General features: G+C 37.0%; 1 protein-coding gene across 1 annotated transcript in view; it reads left to right on the forward strand.

Annotated features, from left to right (window-relative positions):
• The window catches only part of LOC113059122 (protein FAM171A1-like), a 31,348-nt gene extending 13,842 nt beyond the window's left edge, over positions 1–17,506 (forward strand). The window contains exons 2-8 of the mRNA XM_026227389.1: positions 2,925–3,152; positions 3,968–4,060; positions 7,379–7,537; positions 8,441–8,617; positions 12,071–12,187; positions 12,519–12,633; positions 12,826–17,506. Of these exons, the coding sequence (XP_026083174.1) occupies positions 2,925–3,152; positions 3,968–4,060; positions 7,379–7,537; positions 8,441–8,617; positions 12,071–12,187; positions 12,519–12,633; positions 12,826–14,509 (2,573 nt within the window). The 3' untranslated portion in view covers positions 14,510–17,506. The remainder of the gene's footprint in view (positions 1–2,924; positions 3,153–3,967; positions 4,061–7,378; positions 7,538–8,440; positions 8,618–12,070; positions 12,188–12,518; positions 12,634–12,825) is intronic.
• Positions 17,507–18,451: the final 945 nt, after the last annotated feature.

Raw genomic sequence — 18,451 nt, forward strand, 5'->3', positions numbered from 1 at the left:
TTTGAAACGATACACAATTGTGAACAAATTCACTTCTATTCAACTGCTTTTCAGATGATTTTTATTCTTCGCACTAACTTGGATCAGTGTTATGTATAAATAAAGCACTCTGTGGTGACTATTTAATTGGGGCAAGGCTCTTGTGTTGAGTGTAAATGAAGTGTTCTGTATGACTAATGTCCTGATTGGTCTGTGGATTTATATCCGTGCGCTGTGAATCTCTCTCCACTGAGTGTGATCAATACACTCCCTCACTGTGACACACATGTCCTCTGAGTGAACTACTGCTGCTGCTGTGCTTTCATTGGGCTGAAAGGGCAAAAATTACAGCCTGTGAGCGTGAGAACAGTATATTCGTCAAAAAAAAAAAAACGATACAAAGCTGCCTGACTTTTCATTTTAACATTCAAGTGATTGGGGTTTAGCGAGATGTTTTTGAAAGAAGTATCTTATGTTCACCGAGGCAAAACCAATTTGGTCATAAATAGTCAAAATGGTAATATTGTGAAATAATATTATAATTGAATGCTTTTAATATATTTTGAAATGTAATTTATTCCTGTGATGGCAAAGCTGGATTTTCAGAAGCCATTACTCCAGTCTTCAGAGTCACATGATCCTTTTCTCGATCCTTTTCTTTTTACTGTGATCCATATTTAGTACAAAAGTATATAAGGATCACAGTCTATTATATATGTTTTGATGTTTTAATTACAGTATTTTACATTAAATAATTTTGTTAATGACCGCTAAACTGTGTATTTGACTGACCTGTGTTTCTAGTTTAATCATCAACCTCACTCCAAGTTACTCAGATCAGTATTTCACATCTCTTTGTTTACTTGTTCGGTAAGCAGCCATGTAATAAGTAGTTTAACGTTCAGTCAGCCGGTCGTTATCGCAAAATACACTCCTTCAGGGTGATTTGAGACGTGATCGCCTTTTCAGTTGGTGTCGTGATAATGACCGGCTGACTATACCTGGTCTTTTATTTAGCATGTATTAATCCGAGCTCTGACGGTTCTCAGGGTTTGCATACAGTTTGTGCTCTTTAGGTGGGGTCAGTGCCTGTACACACAGCTGTCAGCCTTCACTGATGAATCACTGGGGAGGGAAGTGACGTGATGTGAACAGCATTTAAACTCGTGTGTGTGTGTGTGCATGTGCGTCAGTGTTTTGGACTGTTTTCCTTTGGCTTTCTGGTGCCTTTCAAACACAAGCGTATAGGTAAGGCTGTGTTTTATACAAACTCTAGTTAGTGCTATGATCTGTTTGCCAAGTGTGTGGATTGAATTGAAATGCATTAATAAATGGCTCCTGAAGGTCTTTATAACTCTTTTTGACACTGAAATTTGTACATTAATGTTAATATGTGTTATATAAATGTCATCACTTGGCATTTCAAGTGTGGTAATTTTTGCAATTTGTTTTCAGTCTGTCTGGTGTTCGTTTTGCTTATACATGAGCGTTTATTGGTGAAGTGATTATTGTAGGAAATTAACATTTACCATTTAACATTTGTCAATTTTGCAAAACATCAGCTGAATAAATAAGCTTTCCATTGATGTATTGTGTATTAGGATCGGACAACATTTGGCCGAGATAGAACTATTTGAAAATCTGGAATCTGAGGGTGCAAAACAAATAAATATAAATAAATAAATATTGAGAAAATCGCCTTTAAATTTGTTCAGATGAATTCTTAGCAATGCATATTAGTAATCAAAAATTACGTTTTGATATATTTACAAAATATCTTCATGGAACATGATCTTTACTTAATATCCTAACAATTTTTGGCATTAAAGAAAAATCTATAATTTTGACCCATACAATGTTTTTTTGGCTATTGCTAAAAATATACCCCAGCGACTCAAGACCTGTTTTGTGGTCCAGGGTCACATTCTTATGCTTGTTAAACTGGATAAATCCTTTTGTCAAGTTTTTTGTTTTTCCCTTTATAATCGTCAGACTTTGCATTTCTTTTACAAAAGAAAAGCAAACCAACAGGTTTTTTTGCTAAACAGGCAGAGTAATAGAATTTAGAATCAGACTTAAATGGAGACAAATGATAAAACAGAGCACAGAGACCTTCTCACCTTTTTTTCCCCCCACAATAGCAGTATTCACTTGCATTGGTCTGTCTCTACCCAAGAACATTTGCTATCTTTGATTTGTTCATGTGGAATGTGCATCGCTACATGAAAAGGAAGCATGTTTCTGCAGTGTCTTCCTAAAGAAGCCCAAGGTTCCTAGAGGAAGGAAAACCAGCCCATTGTTTTCAGCAGTTGTTTCCATTGGCCGTGTTGATTGGTTCTATTCCTTAAGTGCCCTTTGAGGATTTTTATGTAAACAGCCAAGGGAACCTGAAGAACATTTTTCACCGTCAACATTCGGGTGCACTTTATATAGTTAAAGAGGGTCACATGTGATACAATTACTCATTTTTATTGGTCATTTCTGCCTGGCTCATATGTGCACTAATTGCTTCTTGTCTTACATACAACATAACCTCAGTAAATTGTAAGGTTAAATTGATTTTTAATACATTTTAAATAATTCAGTGCTTCACAATTTCCTCTGTCTTTAGAAAGGTGATGATGCTTTCTTTTTGTACTATGATTAAACTCTTGTTTGAGTTTTGCATATTTACAGAATGTGACATTTTTGATAGCTACATTTTTTTATGGCTCAATTAAAGTTTAGCTGTGTTACACAATGCATAAAATATCATTTTCCAAAATCCATAATGGGGCACTTTTATGGTTTAAAACAGTTGGAAAAAGGACTTAAATGGCTATAGAGTGGCTCAGCTATAGAAGTTAAATTGTTTTTGTTTGCCAATAAATGTCTAATATTAATACGTAAATATATTTTAACAATATATTCTTCATTATTTAAGACATTATTGTTTGTTTCTACAGAAGTGGCTCTGAAGGTTCACCTGAGTGACACTAGCACTCATCAGCCTCTCGCTGGAGTCACCGTGGAGATCTTCACTAACCACATCCCTGTTGCCTCGGATATCTCTGGTGCCGACGGCAATGCCTTTATCAGGTTCCCCTATCGCCTTGGCGACCTTCTTGTAGTGACTGCAACCAAGCGTGGCTACGTACCCAACTCCATTCCATGGCGACCAATCAGGCTTCCTGGTAATGATCTCATATTGGATTATATATTGCTCATAAGCTCTGTTTTACATTTACACTGCCTTTCCTGTCATTGAACACTCACGTAAAGTTGATTTTAAAAACTGAAATCATTTAATAACAATATTACATGTCTTTTGCCAATCTCAAAATCAATATCCTTTTTCCATGCTGTACATTGTAATATTGCAATGCCTGAATTCACTAGTAGCATTTAAAACAATTGTTCTTAGTTTTTAGGGTTTTTTGTAAACTATTAGTGTTTTTTAATAACATAAAAAAATATAAATAGTAAAAACATGGATGTTTGTAATTTTTTTTAATGTGGCATCTCACTTTTCTCTGTTCAAGTAAACAGTTTCTGTAATAGTTTTTTTTTTTTTTTTCGCGTGTTTTAAAGCCTTATTTCTTTGCTTTGATGATTGTATTAATGGGATGGATTACTTCTTCTGTAACTCTTGGAGAGTGACACATCCTTTGGGTCATTCTGTAGAGGATCTGGGACAGGAAATGAAAACTGGATTGGAGCAGGAATTCAGAAAGCTGTTAGAAATAAACAGAGTGTTCCATTACATCTAATGAGATTAACCTACTAACCAGTCACAGACAAAATAAATTGTACCTAAGTTTCTCAACACAGCACAATCGCGCAGATGTTTCAGGGTGCTGAGATTTAGCAGTGTGGTGTAAACAGAAGATCATTTTCAGTGGTATCGAGATGTTGTGGATACTGAGTGTGCAGGCCTGATTGTGATTCATCTTTCTAATTATCACTTTGTTTGTTTGTGTGTGTGTGTGTGTGTGTGTGTGTTTTGAAGTCTTTTCATCTCTCAGTCTGGATCTGCTTCCTGAGAGGGCTGCTACTCTGATGGTGTACGATGACGTGGTGCAGATCGTCTCTGGATATCAAGGTAACAGTCATGTGTGTTTGTGTGTGCGTGTGTGTATGTATGTGTGTGTGTGTGTGTGTGTGTGTGTGTGTGTGAGAGAGAGACATATCAGGACTCAACTCTGTATAATGACATGGGTATGACACAGGTATTTCAAGGAGAGGGCGACTTATGAGGACATAACCCATGTCCCCATTTTTCAAAACACTTATTAATCATACAGAATGAGTTGGGAAAAAAAATGTACAAAGTTTCCTGTGAGGTTTAGGTTGAGGTGTAGGGTTGGTGAAGGGCCATAGAATACAAAGTTTCTACAGTATAAAAACCATTATGCCTATGTGATGTCCCCACTTTTCACAAAAACAAACGTGTGTGTGTGGTGTGTGTGTGTGTGTGTGTGTGTGTTTGAACAGTCTTGACATTGTGAACCTAACTCAGTTATATTTTTCACTTTAACAAATCACTTTGAATGTTGCTCCCTCAAAGATGCAAAAAGACAGCCTCAAAAATATTGGTTTAATATGTAATTATTTGTTTTGGTTTCTTTTTAATTTTATTTGCGTTTATGTCCTGCAAGAAATAGAAAAACATGGTGTTAAAGTTATTTGTGATTTGATGTGCTCTGTAATTTAACTCTGTAATGAATCTTTAATGTGGATGTACTTTTATTATTAACACATGACAACACACACTGCTTCACTGGGGATTGAAAAGAGCGTGTTAATGAACCACCTGTAATATAAGAGAGAGTGAGGGTGTGTCTGGAGTCAACGGCCAAACAAATCCCTAGTGTCGTGTGTGTGTGTGTGTGTGTGTGTGTGTGTGTGCATGCGCGCATGTTTGTTTGTACAGGTCAGCATGTTTGAAGTCATAACATTTTAAAAATTCCATTTAACATCATGTTCATGTATTGTCACTTTATTATTCTATGTAAAGAAAAAAGAATCTTTAATCTGTATTTTAGGGAACACTTTTTAGATAAGAGTTTTAAACCAAGTGTGATTTTTATATGTGAAATAAATAAATATATCACTACTAATAGTCACTACTGTTCAAAAACCTGGGGCCAGAAACAATTTTTAGTAATACTTTTATTCAGCACAGATTCATTAAATGAATTGAAGTAATGAAAAAAATCTGTTTCAAAATATCAATATGTTTTATTGATAGTAATGCATTGACAATAACAAGAAATGTTTCTTGAGCACCAAATCAGCATTTCAGAATGATTTCTGAAGGATCATGTGACACTGAAGACTGGAAGGTTGGCCATCAATCAATATCAACAAAATCTATCTTTTAACTCCAGAAGTGTAACACAAGTTTCATTTAAAGTAGCATTTACTGTAGATGTATTTACACAGGTTATTAAATTCTACTTAGAGATTAAACAAATGCATGTACACTGCAGTTAGGATTGCATAAATAATCTTAGGAGGTTAATGAAAAATATACTGAATATAGAACTGCGAAATGATATTTTTTTTAATATTCATTTAAAACCACCAAATCACTATTTTAATGAGTGATCCATTGATTCACTCATTCGCCCGATTAGTTCAAAACATTCATTCAGGAATGAAGCAAGTGACTTGCTGTTTTCAGAACCATGTATAAGTGTACTGCTCCTGCTATTCATGCCATAGAAAGGTATGGTAAGGTAGTTATATACTAGAATGCAGTTTCGAATTTAAAAGCTGTGTATGAATTGACATGTTGAATCATTCAGAAACGAAACACCAGTGTTGATCAGAGGCAAACTAGAGCAAAGCAGTCCATGCTGAAAATATTGTGTCAAAAATGTAAGACACTTATTACATATCTTTGCACGGAGTATAATATATACTATCTAATATAATACTTTCTATCATTCTGTCCTGTTGTCCACGTGGCTCGTGAGACTTCATGCTAATTAAAGCTTTCTGTGTGAGTCTGATACCACAGTGAAATGAGAGGCTTTATACACACTCGTGCACACACACACTCGTGCACACACACACACACACACACAAAAAGCAAGAATGAGAAGAATTTGCTTTTCAAACCAATCTTTCACATTCCTCCTTTTCCTGTGTCCCTGTTACCCACATGTGCTCTTTTCTTGCACTGTTTTGCTTTACTCTTCCTCCTAGCAACCTCTTTCTTTTTCTGACCTGTCCCTGGGTGTGTGTGATATGTCAGGAGAGAAACATGTTTATGGGTCTCAGGGGAACACTAACACTGCACTCTCACTCAGAGCGTCGCCCCAATCCCGTCCCCTAAAAACATTCAATCACCACAGAAACACCAGTAAGGTTTTTCATGGTGGTCAATAACAGATAAATGGCCAGTAATAAAATTCTACTCTATAGTATTAAATAAATGAAAAATAAAGCACGAAACACTAAAATCTATTGTTTTAAATGCCACAAGTAAATTTTGTAATCATAATATTATATTGTATGAAATATGAATATTATAGATATTCATTTTGAGATTTGCTGAAGATTACATTTAATGTTGTTACTAAATGATTGCAGCTTTGAGTGTTACATGGCAGCAAAGGGAAACTTAATGAGATACTGCAAAATTGAATATCAGTATGAGCTGTTATTGTATAAATGTTTACAAATCTGGTATCAGCTTATAGTATTTTTAAAAAAAAAATTTAGTATTTTTTTTATAGTATCTTTTTTTTTTTTAAGAAATAACTTTTTTTATTCAGAAAGGATGCATTATATTGTTACTGTAAAGCATGTATTATGTTGCAAAAGTATAATAATAATGTTTTTTCTGTTTTAACTTTTTATTATAACTTTTATATTTCTATTCATCAAAGAGTATTGGAAAAAAATTTCCCTTAACCATTACCAAAAAATATTAAACCTGGATAACGATGAGAAATGTTTCTTAAGCACCTGTGATTCAGCTTTTCCATCACAGCTTTTAATAACATTTTACAACCTATAAACACATTAATTTAATTTAATAAAAAAATTTAACCATAAACTATTTTCCTGATCACAAACTATTAGAACTGTGTAGTGTATTATGCACCCCTAGCACTGAGGGTCTTTATCTTAGTTTAGTGGGGTACTAAGGACCATGTGGGCTATAGCATAGTCTCATGTCTATGGTATGTGAGATCTGCCACAATGGAAATATAATGACATCATCTCTCTCAAGAGACGCACGCTGCAATACCAGCACTACATCAGCTGCTGATCTTTCCGTTTGGAAGGAGAGGGAAAGAGATGAAAGAATGGAGCTGCATGGGTTATGTCATGGATGGCAAATCATTAACCTTGTTAATTATCTTTTTTTTTTGTTGTTGTGTATGTGTATGGTTTACATCTGTAGGTTCAAAGCTGCAGCCATGGGTTCAGTTCCAGAGAAGAGCATTGAGTCTTCCTTCTAATGCAACCTACACCAACCTGACCGCCTTCTTAACTGTGAGCAGTTCAACACAAGACACACAGTACTTCCCTTACCTTCAGGGACTTCATCCCAATTACACAGGTAACACACAAGAGAGCTGAGGACTAGGGATGACATGACACATAATCTTAGTAGGCATTACTTTTAAAAATCAACAGCCGTGCATTTACATGATATGTAATGTTATGATGTTTTGTCTGTGGGTCTGTATAATTAAGTGATTGTGAGGTTGAGGTATTGAGGCAAATATTTAATTTGCATTAAAAGTGTTATAATGAGAAAAAATTGGGAAAACTACTTTTTTTATTATTGGAATCGTAAAGTTATTTTCACTCTAAATTGATCAATACTGCCTTCAAATTAACAGCTTTTTTAAGAGAAAGTTCTTCAGCTCTGAAAAAAAAATTGTTAAACCATTACAGAAAACATTCTGTCACCCATAATGATGATTTATGGTGCAACTTCAAAATTAATGAAACTTATTTTCTGCTGTGGATGTAATTATAAGGGACAGCTTATTTATGTCTGATACTGTTTTAGATGCCTCCATTATCAATATTTAACAAAGGTCAAACATCAAGTGTGAATCCAACAATGTATTAAAATAGTTTCCCATACAGAAGCAAAAATATAAGTGTTCTGAAGAATGATGTGACTGAAGATTGTAGAAACGGCAGCTGAAATTTCAGCTTTTCCATCACAGGAATAAATCACATTTTAAACTGTATTCAAATAGAAAACAGTAATTTTAGATTGCAACAATGTTTAACAGTGTTACAGTTTTTGCTGTATTTTTAATCAAATAACTGCAGTCTTGGTCAGCATAAACCAGGCTTCTTTCAAAAACATTAAGAAATTGTACCCCCCCCCCCCCCCAACGGAAAAAAAAACAGTTTGACACTAGTGTCTATAATATATTCTTTATTTGTCTTTTTTTATCACCTTGTGTGTGCATACTCTGTTTATTTTTTTTCCTTCTCATAGGCAGTGATTGGAAGTTCGAGTTGACTCCTGTAGCTGCTATAAGTGTCCATCTTTTGGGAAGCGATGGGGCGGAGCTTCATGTTAGCGAGCCAATCAGTGTGAGCATCCCTCTTCCTGCAAACAGTGGCTTGAAAGAGAATGATCACATCCCCGCCTGGAGATTTGACCCTAAACTGGGTGAGTTTATAACACACAGTCATTCATCAAACCTGAGCTGGGTAGGAATGATGTCCCCAATGACTGTTTTTCAAACTTTCTGAAGGAATTTTGATGGAAAAATGTTCCTCAGATCAAAAAAACTCAGAAATTCTGTTTTAAAACAAAAAATAAGAGAGATTTTCTTTGCTTTTAAACTAGGATCACCATAAAAAGACTTACCTAGCCAAATAAAGAGACATCCTGTTAAAGTTGCTGTTTTTGTTGCTGTTTTTTTTTTTTTTGTGAGATTATACAGATTTATATGATGAAAGGGAAATTGTTCAGTATGCAAATACTCAATCAAATAATCTCAATAATGAACGAACAAAATAAATCTCTTTCAAATCAAATCCAAGTCACAAGGGGTTTTCACCCTGTGGCTTTCATTTCTAATCCCAGACTGAGATGAAATACACAGGATCTTGTGCCAGAAGGCTTTGAATTTTTAAAAGATAAATCACAAATGTATAGCTTTAAAAATGTTACATTAATGAACATCTGTGGATTTTATTTATCAACCAAGTTGCTTTACATTAGTTGTGGATGACACCTGGAGTATTTTAGTAAATTACACTGACAAGCGAAAACTTTACAGTAGATTAGAAACCGACTGCTCCCTCGTGGCCTTTTGTAAAGCCCCATTTAAAAAGCCTAGCAACGGCCGTGCTTTCTTATGTAAACTTCTGAGATCCAGGACAAATATTTCAATTGATCGCTCAGGCATTTAAGAGGCACTGAAATCTGCGTTCTTATTCGGTTCGGTGCATACCGGTTCTATAGGTATATGGCACCGGGTTTCGGTACCCAACCCTATCTACGTGTATTTATGCTTTGATTTGAAAAAAGAACATACACAGAATTAAAAAAAGTATCATGAAAATAAACATTTAATCTGTACATGTCTGTGGCTTTAAAGCAGAGGGTTTCCTGCGGATAACACTGACTGTTGACCGCTGGTGTAATTTATGATGCGTTCAACAAATCTGGAGGCTTTGCCGCAGAAGCCTAAGATTCACTTCGGCACGCTCACACTCACATTCCTGCAGCAGGATGGAAGAATCCTCTGTTGTGTGTGAGAGGCAGGAAAATGGGCAGTGATGATGGATCAAAATAAGTGCACAGAGGATCTTCAGTGAGCTCTTCCACTCTGTAAGCTCTGATATGTTGTGTTTTTAATGTCTGTTCAGCCAACCAATAAGCTAATGATTCATTTCATATTATTGCTGATAACTATTAACCAATAAACGTTTGATAATAAAATTAATATTATTTATATTATGTCTGAAAAAAGTCTTCATTTTGAATGCTAAAAGTTAATTGAAGCCTCACAACATAAGGTGTAGTATGAAAATGTTTTATTTTATTTTGAGATTTGCTAAAAATTACATTTAGCAGTGCTATTAAATTATTAGGGATTAAGTGAGCATGAAATGATGGAAATGGTTGTCTAAAAGTAAAAACAGGATATTAGCATGCAGTGAATGACTATGTCTGAATCTATATCAGATTGCGAAGAGGGACAGGAGAGAGACAGAATGTAGGATGAAGTACTAAGAGAAAACCCTTTCAGAATTCATAACTTCAGGCCTCTTCTCTGGACTGCTCTGTTATCACTGTTGTCTCCTAGCAGCCGCTCACAAACAGAGCAGAGAATGAGGTTGAAAACAGTGGCTGGCACTAACTCGATTTCCTCTCTTAGGGCACAGAGATGTAAGCTGCTTTGTTGTCTGCAGTGATATGGGGATAAAGACTAGACTGAAAAGCCCCTGGTATCATGCAGCATTTAATTACACTGTTCCTCCCAGTTTTTTTTAATAATTGGAGCACTACAATGAAAACTGGTCAGGCTCTGCAGCATAATAAACAAACAAAGTCACCTGGTTCCATATTTGTGTCTGTTCGTGCTTCTTTTAAATGCTCACATTTAAGGCATTATGCTCACTGTGTCTCTGACTCCAATGTAATAATTGTTTGTGTGAGTGTGTGCACACCTAAATATACATATACACACACTCTTGTACGTGTAAAATATGTAAAAATGTATCTATGTGCTGAAAAATTCATCATTCCCATCACAGGAATAAATTACATAATAAATGCGTTAAAACAGAAAACGGTTATACAGAATTGTAATAATATTTCACAATATTTCTGTTTTTACTGTATAAATGCAGCCTTATTGAACATTAGAGACTCCATTCAAACATTAAAAACAATAATGGCATTTTTAAACAATAGTGTATGCTAAATTAAATCTATAAATGTATGCAAATATAATGCTATATAGTGATGATCTACTCTATGCCGGATGTTTTGCGGTTAACTCAATGCAATGGATACTGAGTCAAAGGTAGTTCATTAGTGTAAATACACTGAAATGTCAACTGGCAGACACCTTGTGTAATGTTGAGCACAAAGCAGTTCAAGCTAAACTTTCTTTATATATTATAGAGGTTTTGCCATTGACTATTGTTAAGAGTGTGGGAAAATGTCTAGTGATATTCCTGTGCCCAAACAGTCACGTGTGGCTGGAGAGAATTGTGTGTAAACAATGCTGAATCATTCTTTAGCCTCTCTTTTCTGTATGCGCACATTTGGCATTTTGCTCAGAACACTGTGAACTGTGTCACCAATGCAGTGTTTGCTTATCTGGTACAGATCAGATCAATAAAAGCTCTGGTGCTTATGGAGAAAAAGCAAAAACACTTACAGCCTTGCACCAAGAAATGATAAATTTCCCTCTCATTATGGTTTTCTACACTACAGTAGACAAACATTATATTGTTCTTCCTTACCTAAATTAGTTAATCTTTTCTTTCTTCTGTCTTCATTATATAGTCCTCCATAATCCTTCCATCAACATACACTGCCACCAAGTGGCAACATATGACCTCATCCTCAAACGTGTACCAATTTACATATCCGCTTGGTAAATTCAACATGTGCATTCCTTTCACTGAGTGAATGCAGTTAAGACTCATGGAAGAAATATGGAAATACTTGAATTTGAATCATGGATGCATGATGACCCAGATTCAGATCCTGATAGAAGCACTTCCTGCGGTTTGTGTTGGCATAGCTTTAATCCCCATCGGATCTCATAAACAATTGGGAAAGCATCTATAGGCAGAATAATGCAGTAGAACGTCTAATGAATGCACTCTACATAATCGATAGAGAAACCTGATAGGATGACAAGACGGTGTAAGTGTTTTGAGTGTTATCTGCACTGCCTGGTCACAACTCAAATCACTCACGACTCAAATCAGCTGCTGACCGCAGATGTCCTAAGGATTGAGGGTTATATTCCCTTTGTGATTAATTAAATGCTTGTATTTTGTTGTACTTTAGTTGTTGAATCATATGAAAAATATTTATTATAGAAATATAAAATGAAATATTTTACATTCAATATGTTGTGTGTCTATGCAGGGGCCTGGTTGAAGAGCAGTCTGGGATACGTCCAGAGAGAGGGGAAGCAGTTAACTCTTACATATATTGCCCCTCAGCTTGGCTATTGGGTTGCAGCCATGTCTCCCATAAACACAGGTAGCACTCATTCATTTATGGACATTTTTCTATTTTTCAATATTGTTTAGATGACTCTGCATTCTTTGACCCTTTTATATGGCCATTAATGGAGAGAGGAGCCCAATGGGCAAACATACAAGTGCTTTTGTGGCAGACTAATTTATTGAATTCGGTATTTGTTTGCACATTCGCTGTGCTATTTCATATCCACCAGCTGAGAGAACAATGTCATTATGTGGGTGGATTTCAGTTTGGCATGAAAATAATGTTTAATGGAGGACAGTGGAAATGTGAATAGGATGGATGGATTCCTGTATGCTGAACACCAAGTATGTATGTTTTATTGTAGGTCCAGTGGTGGCGAAGGACATTAGCACTTATCACACAGTCTTCCTGCTGGCCATACTAGGAGGCATGGCACTGATACTGCTCCTCCTGCTCTGTCTGCTGCTCTACTATTGCAGGCGTGTCTTTTTTTTGTCCGAAGAAGCATAAAGTCTTTTAAATACAGTGTGCATTTACTGCTAAAATGTAACATATAGTAACATATAAACAAATGCATCATTTGATGTGTTAAGAGAAATAAATTGCATATATATATGCAATATATATGCAAATACCCAAGTATTTATGAGAGCATGTTTCTGTGATTTCAGGAGGAAGTGTGCCCGCTTGCGCCCTGCCCACAGGAAGTTCACTCTATCCTCAGCTTTAGATGCCTCTAAACGAGACCAGGCTACTTCCATGTCACACCTGAACCTCATCAGTGAGACTCACCTAGACCACAATGGGGCAGAGCCAGACATGCACACGCCTATGCTCAAACCCACCCCCTACGATTCCTCCACCAATGAGCTTGCAGCTTCAAAGGGCGAGCTCCATAGCCGAGGACCTAATCACTACAAACACTCAGTAGAGAGATTTCCGCTCAGATCGGTTTGTTCAAACAATCCTTCCGAGGGTTATGATTCACCGGCGGGATGTGCAGAGTACCGGCGGAGCTATACTTCTATCGTGACTTCATCGGTCCATCCCCTCCACATGTCCATCTCGTCCTCGTCCCCCCGCCCATTGCTTCACACCACCTCTGCAGGACGACTCTCTTCTGAGAGTAAATCAGGCTTGCGTGATAACCATCTCTCTCCTGTTTCACCCACATCCACAAGTCCTGCCGGATCCCCAGAGCGGGAGCAAGGAATCGAGCGGCGGCCAGCCGACTACATGCTGTCCCGCTCAGTAGACCATCTGGAGCGTCCTGCCCCGCTTCCCCGACCTGGAGCCCTGCTCTGCTGCACCTCCGAATTGCAAGTCAACCAAGGTGAAGAGATCTACCGCAAGGCTCGTCCCACCCTCGTCATCCCTGCCCACTACATGCGACTTCCAGGGATACACCCTCTGTCAGGCCAAGCGCTTCTTTTGCAGTCAGATGAACAGAGTGAATTGGAAACCATTCAGGCGGAACTCAGTGCATGCCATCAACCCCAAGGCCAAGTCCTGCAACCATGGGGCAAAGGAGAGCAGGAAGCGGGGACGCAAGGGACAGGGGACGACCGAGGTGGAAGAGTTGAGGAGTGGACGTTGCAGACGGCCGCTCTTTCTGCTGATCTCTCCATTCCAAACTCACTCAGTCAAACAAGCCTGGATGTGGTGCAGATGAACGGAGAAGATCAGCTTCTGGCCGAAAAGACTTTGATGGAGCTCAGGGGGGGAAAGCCGCTCCCGCATCCCAGAGCTTGGTTTGTGTCACTGGATGGCCGCTCCAATGCCCACATCCGCCATTCGTACATCGACTTGCAGAGGGCAGGATGCAACAGCAGTTGTGTCGGAAGCAACGACGCCAGTCTGGACTCTGGGGTGGATATGAGTGACATCACACCGGGCCGACGTTTTCGTAAAAAAGTCAGGGGTAAAACTGAAGTTGAGGCTCAGTCTGCAGTGCCTGTGGTCGGATATACACCACTAGTGATTGTAGAGGACTCAAATGCAAATGCAGAGCACAGCGGTAGCCCAACACCAGTCTGCAGCCCTGAAGAACACTCTCTAGGTGGGTTATTACAGGATACCGAAAAGGAAGAGGAAGACGGAGGGACTTTGTCTCCCCCGTCGCCTCTACCTGAGCTTCCTTCACCACCTCCTCTCCCTGAGCCTGTGGTTGAAATGGTGGAGGAGACGGGGACAGACAGTGATGTTTTCAGGACTGAGGAGACTCAAATGCACATGAACAGTAGCCGGCCAGATAACTTGGTTGTCCCTGATGATGGTAGTGGTGAAGACGAGAACAAGAAGAGTCCATGGCAAAAACGAGAGGAGCGACCACTACTTGCCTTTAACTTAAAATAGCAGTCTTTCAAAAGGATAGTTCTTCAAAAAAATTAAAATTCTGTTATCATTTACTCATCTCGTTCCATACCTGTATGGCTTTCTTCTGTGGACACAATTGAAAATGTCTTTTTGTCCTTACAGTCAAAAACAAGAATTGGATCCCATTGACTCTCATTGTATGGACCGAACAGTTGAATCATTCTTCAAAATATTGTACTTTCTCTTGGAGAATATAAAAGACGTCATACAGGTGTGGAATGCCATGTGGGTGAGTAAATGCTGACAGAAGAAGACTCATTTTTAGGTGAACTGTCCCTTTAAAGGGATAGTTCAACCAAAAATGAAAATTTGATGTTCGTCTGCTTACCCCCCAGGACATCCAAGATGTAGGTGACTTTTAAACACTTGTCTGATGTTATAAAGTGAATTTAAAGTTAAAACGTTATTAAATGTGGTATTTTTGTGTGCTCTCAGACTGAGTAGCATTTACTACACAGATCCATAGTTCACTGAGAGGATACACAAACAGCTGTCATTATCGCGAAAGATTCGGTCGATTTCATAATCCTGCAAATATATTGTTTGCGATTACAAATGCAATTTTGCATAGCTTGTCAGAGAACTGAAAATCACATTTAAACCTTTATTAAACCTCGTGATGATCGGTCTTTGCAAGATGAACAATATTTATATCGTTTTTTTTTTTACCTCTGATTGAAGGAATGTCCTAACTGTTAGAACTCTCCTGAGCGAGTCCTCCTATGTGCTTGCTCAGCAGCAGGCAAGTGAGGCATCTTCTTCTTGCTTTATGGTGGATCACAGACTTATTAAAGTGCAAGTAAAAATGCATTACCGCCACCTATCTCTTAAATGGACCATTGACACTCCTAATAGAGATTAGATAGAGTGCCAGGGGTCCATTTGAGAGATAGGTGGCGGTAATGCACTTATAAGTCTGCAATCCATCATAAAGCAAGAAGAAGAAGCCTCCTCTCCTCACACATCTTCTTGAGAACACGCACAGGAGGACGTGCTCAGGAGAGTTCTAACAGTTCAGACATTGTGTGAATCAGAGGTGCAAAAACGATGTAAAGACTGTTCAGTTTCTTGCACAGACCGATCGGTTTGTGTCTTTACACATCAATGTATCGTCACGAGCCACAGGTTTTAATTAGATTTTGTTTGTGTATGTTTTTGTTGTTTTATTGTATGTTTTAGCCGTGATTCCCATCCACTTATATTATAAAAGTGATAGATTGCAAAAAAATCTTGGTTTGTATTCTACTGAAGAAACAAAGTCACCTAAATCTTGGATCCAGGTAAGCAGACAAACGTCAAGCTTTCATTTTTGGGTGAACTATCCCTTTAAGTGCTTCCCTCATGGTCTCTAGCTGGACTATAGAATGGAGTTGCCTTATGAGCGCAGGTCTGTGCGTGGCTGTTTGCCTGTGGCAATGAAAGCCAAGAAAGCCATAGCACAAATTAATATTGGAGCAGCTCTGAAGTTTTCAAGACAATTAAAAAAAAAATGCCATTAAATACCAATCTAATGCACATCTGCTATGGCTTTGCTGACATACACTTTGAGCAAAAATATTGCAAGCCATTGTATTGAAGGTGAAATGTTGTTTAAGCTTTATAAGATGCTGCTGTTTTTAAGCAATATGACATCTAGTGGCAACACGTGTACACTGCAACTATACCACTAAGTGTTTCCCAGCACTTATTTTTGAACATTTTATGGGATAACTAAAGGAATGTCTTCCTCATATTGATTGGTTATAAAACACATAAAACCACTATAATGGGATCAACAGTCTAAATCTCACCCGTTTTCAGTTTTATTGGTACAATGAATGCACCATTTGTTCTTGTTAATCAGTCATTTTGGTGTTGAGCACAGGTTTTCAAATGTGCGTTTCTTCAACCTTAGGATTACAGTAAGACTTTTGCCAACATCAGTGGTCAGCTTCAAAGCAGCAGACCCACCTGTTAAAGAAAAAAGACACTATGCATTGTAAACTGAAGGATAATGTAGCTTTATATGCCTCGTTTTTTATTTTAACCATTGTATTTTATTTTGTTGTTTCGTTATTATTTTGGTTTGAACTTGCCTTAGCCTGTGAGTGAAGTAAACCACATTGAGACTAGGACTGGATGCAGCCGCACTCACTCACATAAACAGCAACCAGCTTTTCTTTCCCAAACTGTTCTTTTTTTTTTTTTTGGTCTAAAGTGCCTTTCTAATGCTAATTTATATTCATTTTTAGATTTACTTTTCCTCTTCACTACTATCATTTTGTGTCATATTTTGATGTATTTCACAATATATTGACTCCATGTGGCATTACACCCTCCTTTGATCTCATTGTATGTGTATGAGTGTTTTAATTGTTGTATCTGGATATACAGTGGGCTCCAAACATCTGACACCACACTGAAAATCTGGGATTTAGAATCTATTTGAACCCTTTTAAGATTCTGATGCTTGAAACAATTGTTTTTGACATATTTATGCAACTCAAGTGCTGATGTCATTGAAGCAAAAAGAGGACGTAGCATTTTTTTTTCATTACCAAAAGTATTTGTCATTAGAAAAATAGCATCTTTTTATATATATATATATATATACATAAACATGTTTTTCAATCATGGTAGTCTCAGACTTTTGAAACCTCCTGTGTATTCAGTGCATCTTATGAATCTGGTCTATTATTTTGCCTTGTTTGTATGTATGTACATATTCATTCACCCAGTTGTTTATGCTCGTATGTTGCTTGTTGTAGCTGTGTGTATGCGGTAGACTTACTATGCAGCGTGTGTGTGTACTGATGTAGGACTGAAAGCGATGTATCATTATTTGAAAGCTGTTGAAAGTCTGACTTGTTGCCAGGGTAACCACTTTGTAAGAAACCTTGTCATTCAGCTCTTCAGCAATCTACTTTGAATGTCTGGACTGGTTGCTTGTATTATAATTCAGGCCTATTATCCAATAAAGCCAAAAAAAAAAACTGATCAAGACTAGTTATTTTTTTACATACCCAATGCAAGAATTATCAGGATCAGATGTGATAGATCTCGGACTGACTATGGCATTAAATATGGTATAAAAATTACTTAACCTTCAGTAACCAGTCATATTATTTCATATTTAGATGAAGTAAAAAGCATTGAAGGATTATAGAGTGATTAGAGTTAAGGATGTTTATAACAAAGCTCAACATACACTAAAAGATACTCAATTTATTCTACACTTTTAGGGCTATGAATCAAGGTTTGACAGAATCTTACACTAATCCAGGACCATGAGAAGAGTTTAACATTACACAGTACAGAATGAGCTAATTGGAATATGTCTTGAGACAAACATCGTCTGTTCCCCCTTTATCATCTGGGAAACTCTTGAAAAGCTTCCAGGCAAAAACCAACTGGTTATGGAGCAGCTTCTACGCACAAGTTGTTAAACAACGCAGTCAATGCACTTCTCATATCAAAACAGCTGCTACTATTTGTATTTTACCATCGCTACTGCTGAGTTAACTACCATATTCCTTTTCTTATTTACAGCACACAGTTTTCAAATAGTGTATTTTATTACTTTATATTTTGATTACAAATTGTGGTTTTACTTAGCTATTGTATTTAATTTTTTTGTTTGTTTTCGTAGAAAAATACATTAGGTTACATTGTGAACAAATACATTTCTCAAATTGTGATATTACACATTCTGTCAAAGTTTACTTTGGGTTAGGATAAACCAGACTACATCTTAAGCAACATTTTTATCATATAGTTTTACAATTAAACAATGCAATGTTAATAAAATATTTTTTATAATAATTAATAAAGTTTATAAATCATTTGCATTATTTGCATGTATGTGTGTGTATGTATATATATATATATATATATATATATATATATATATATATATATATATATATATTACATTTTCACGTT

This window comes from Carassius auratus, chromosome 41, assembly GCF_003368295.1.
Source record: "Carassius auratus strain Wakin chromosome 41, ASM336829v1, whole genome shotgun sequence".
Lineage (NCBI taxonomy): Eukaryota > Metazoa > Chordata > Actinopteri > Cypriniformes > Cyprinidae > Carassius > Carassius auratus.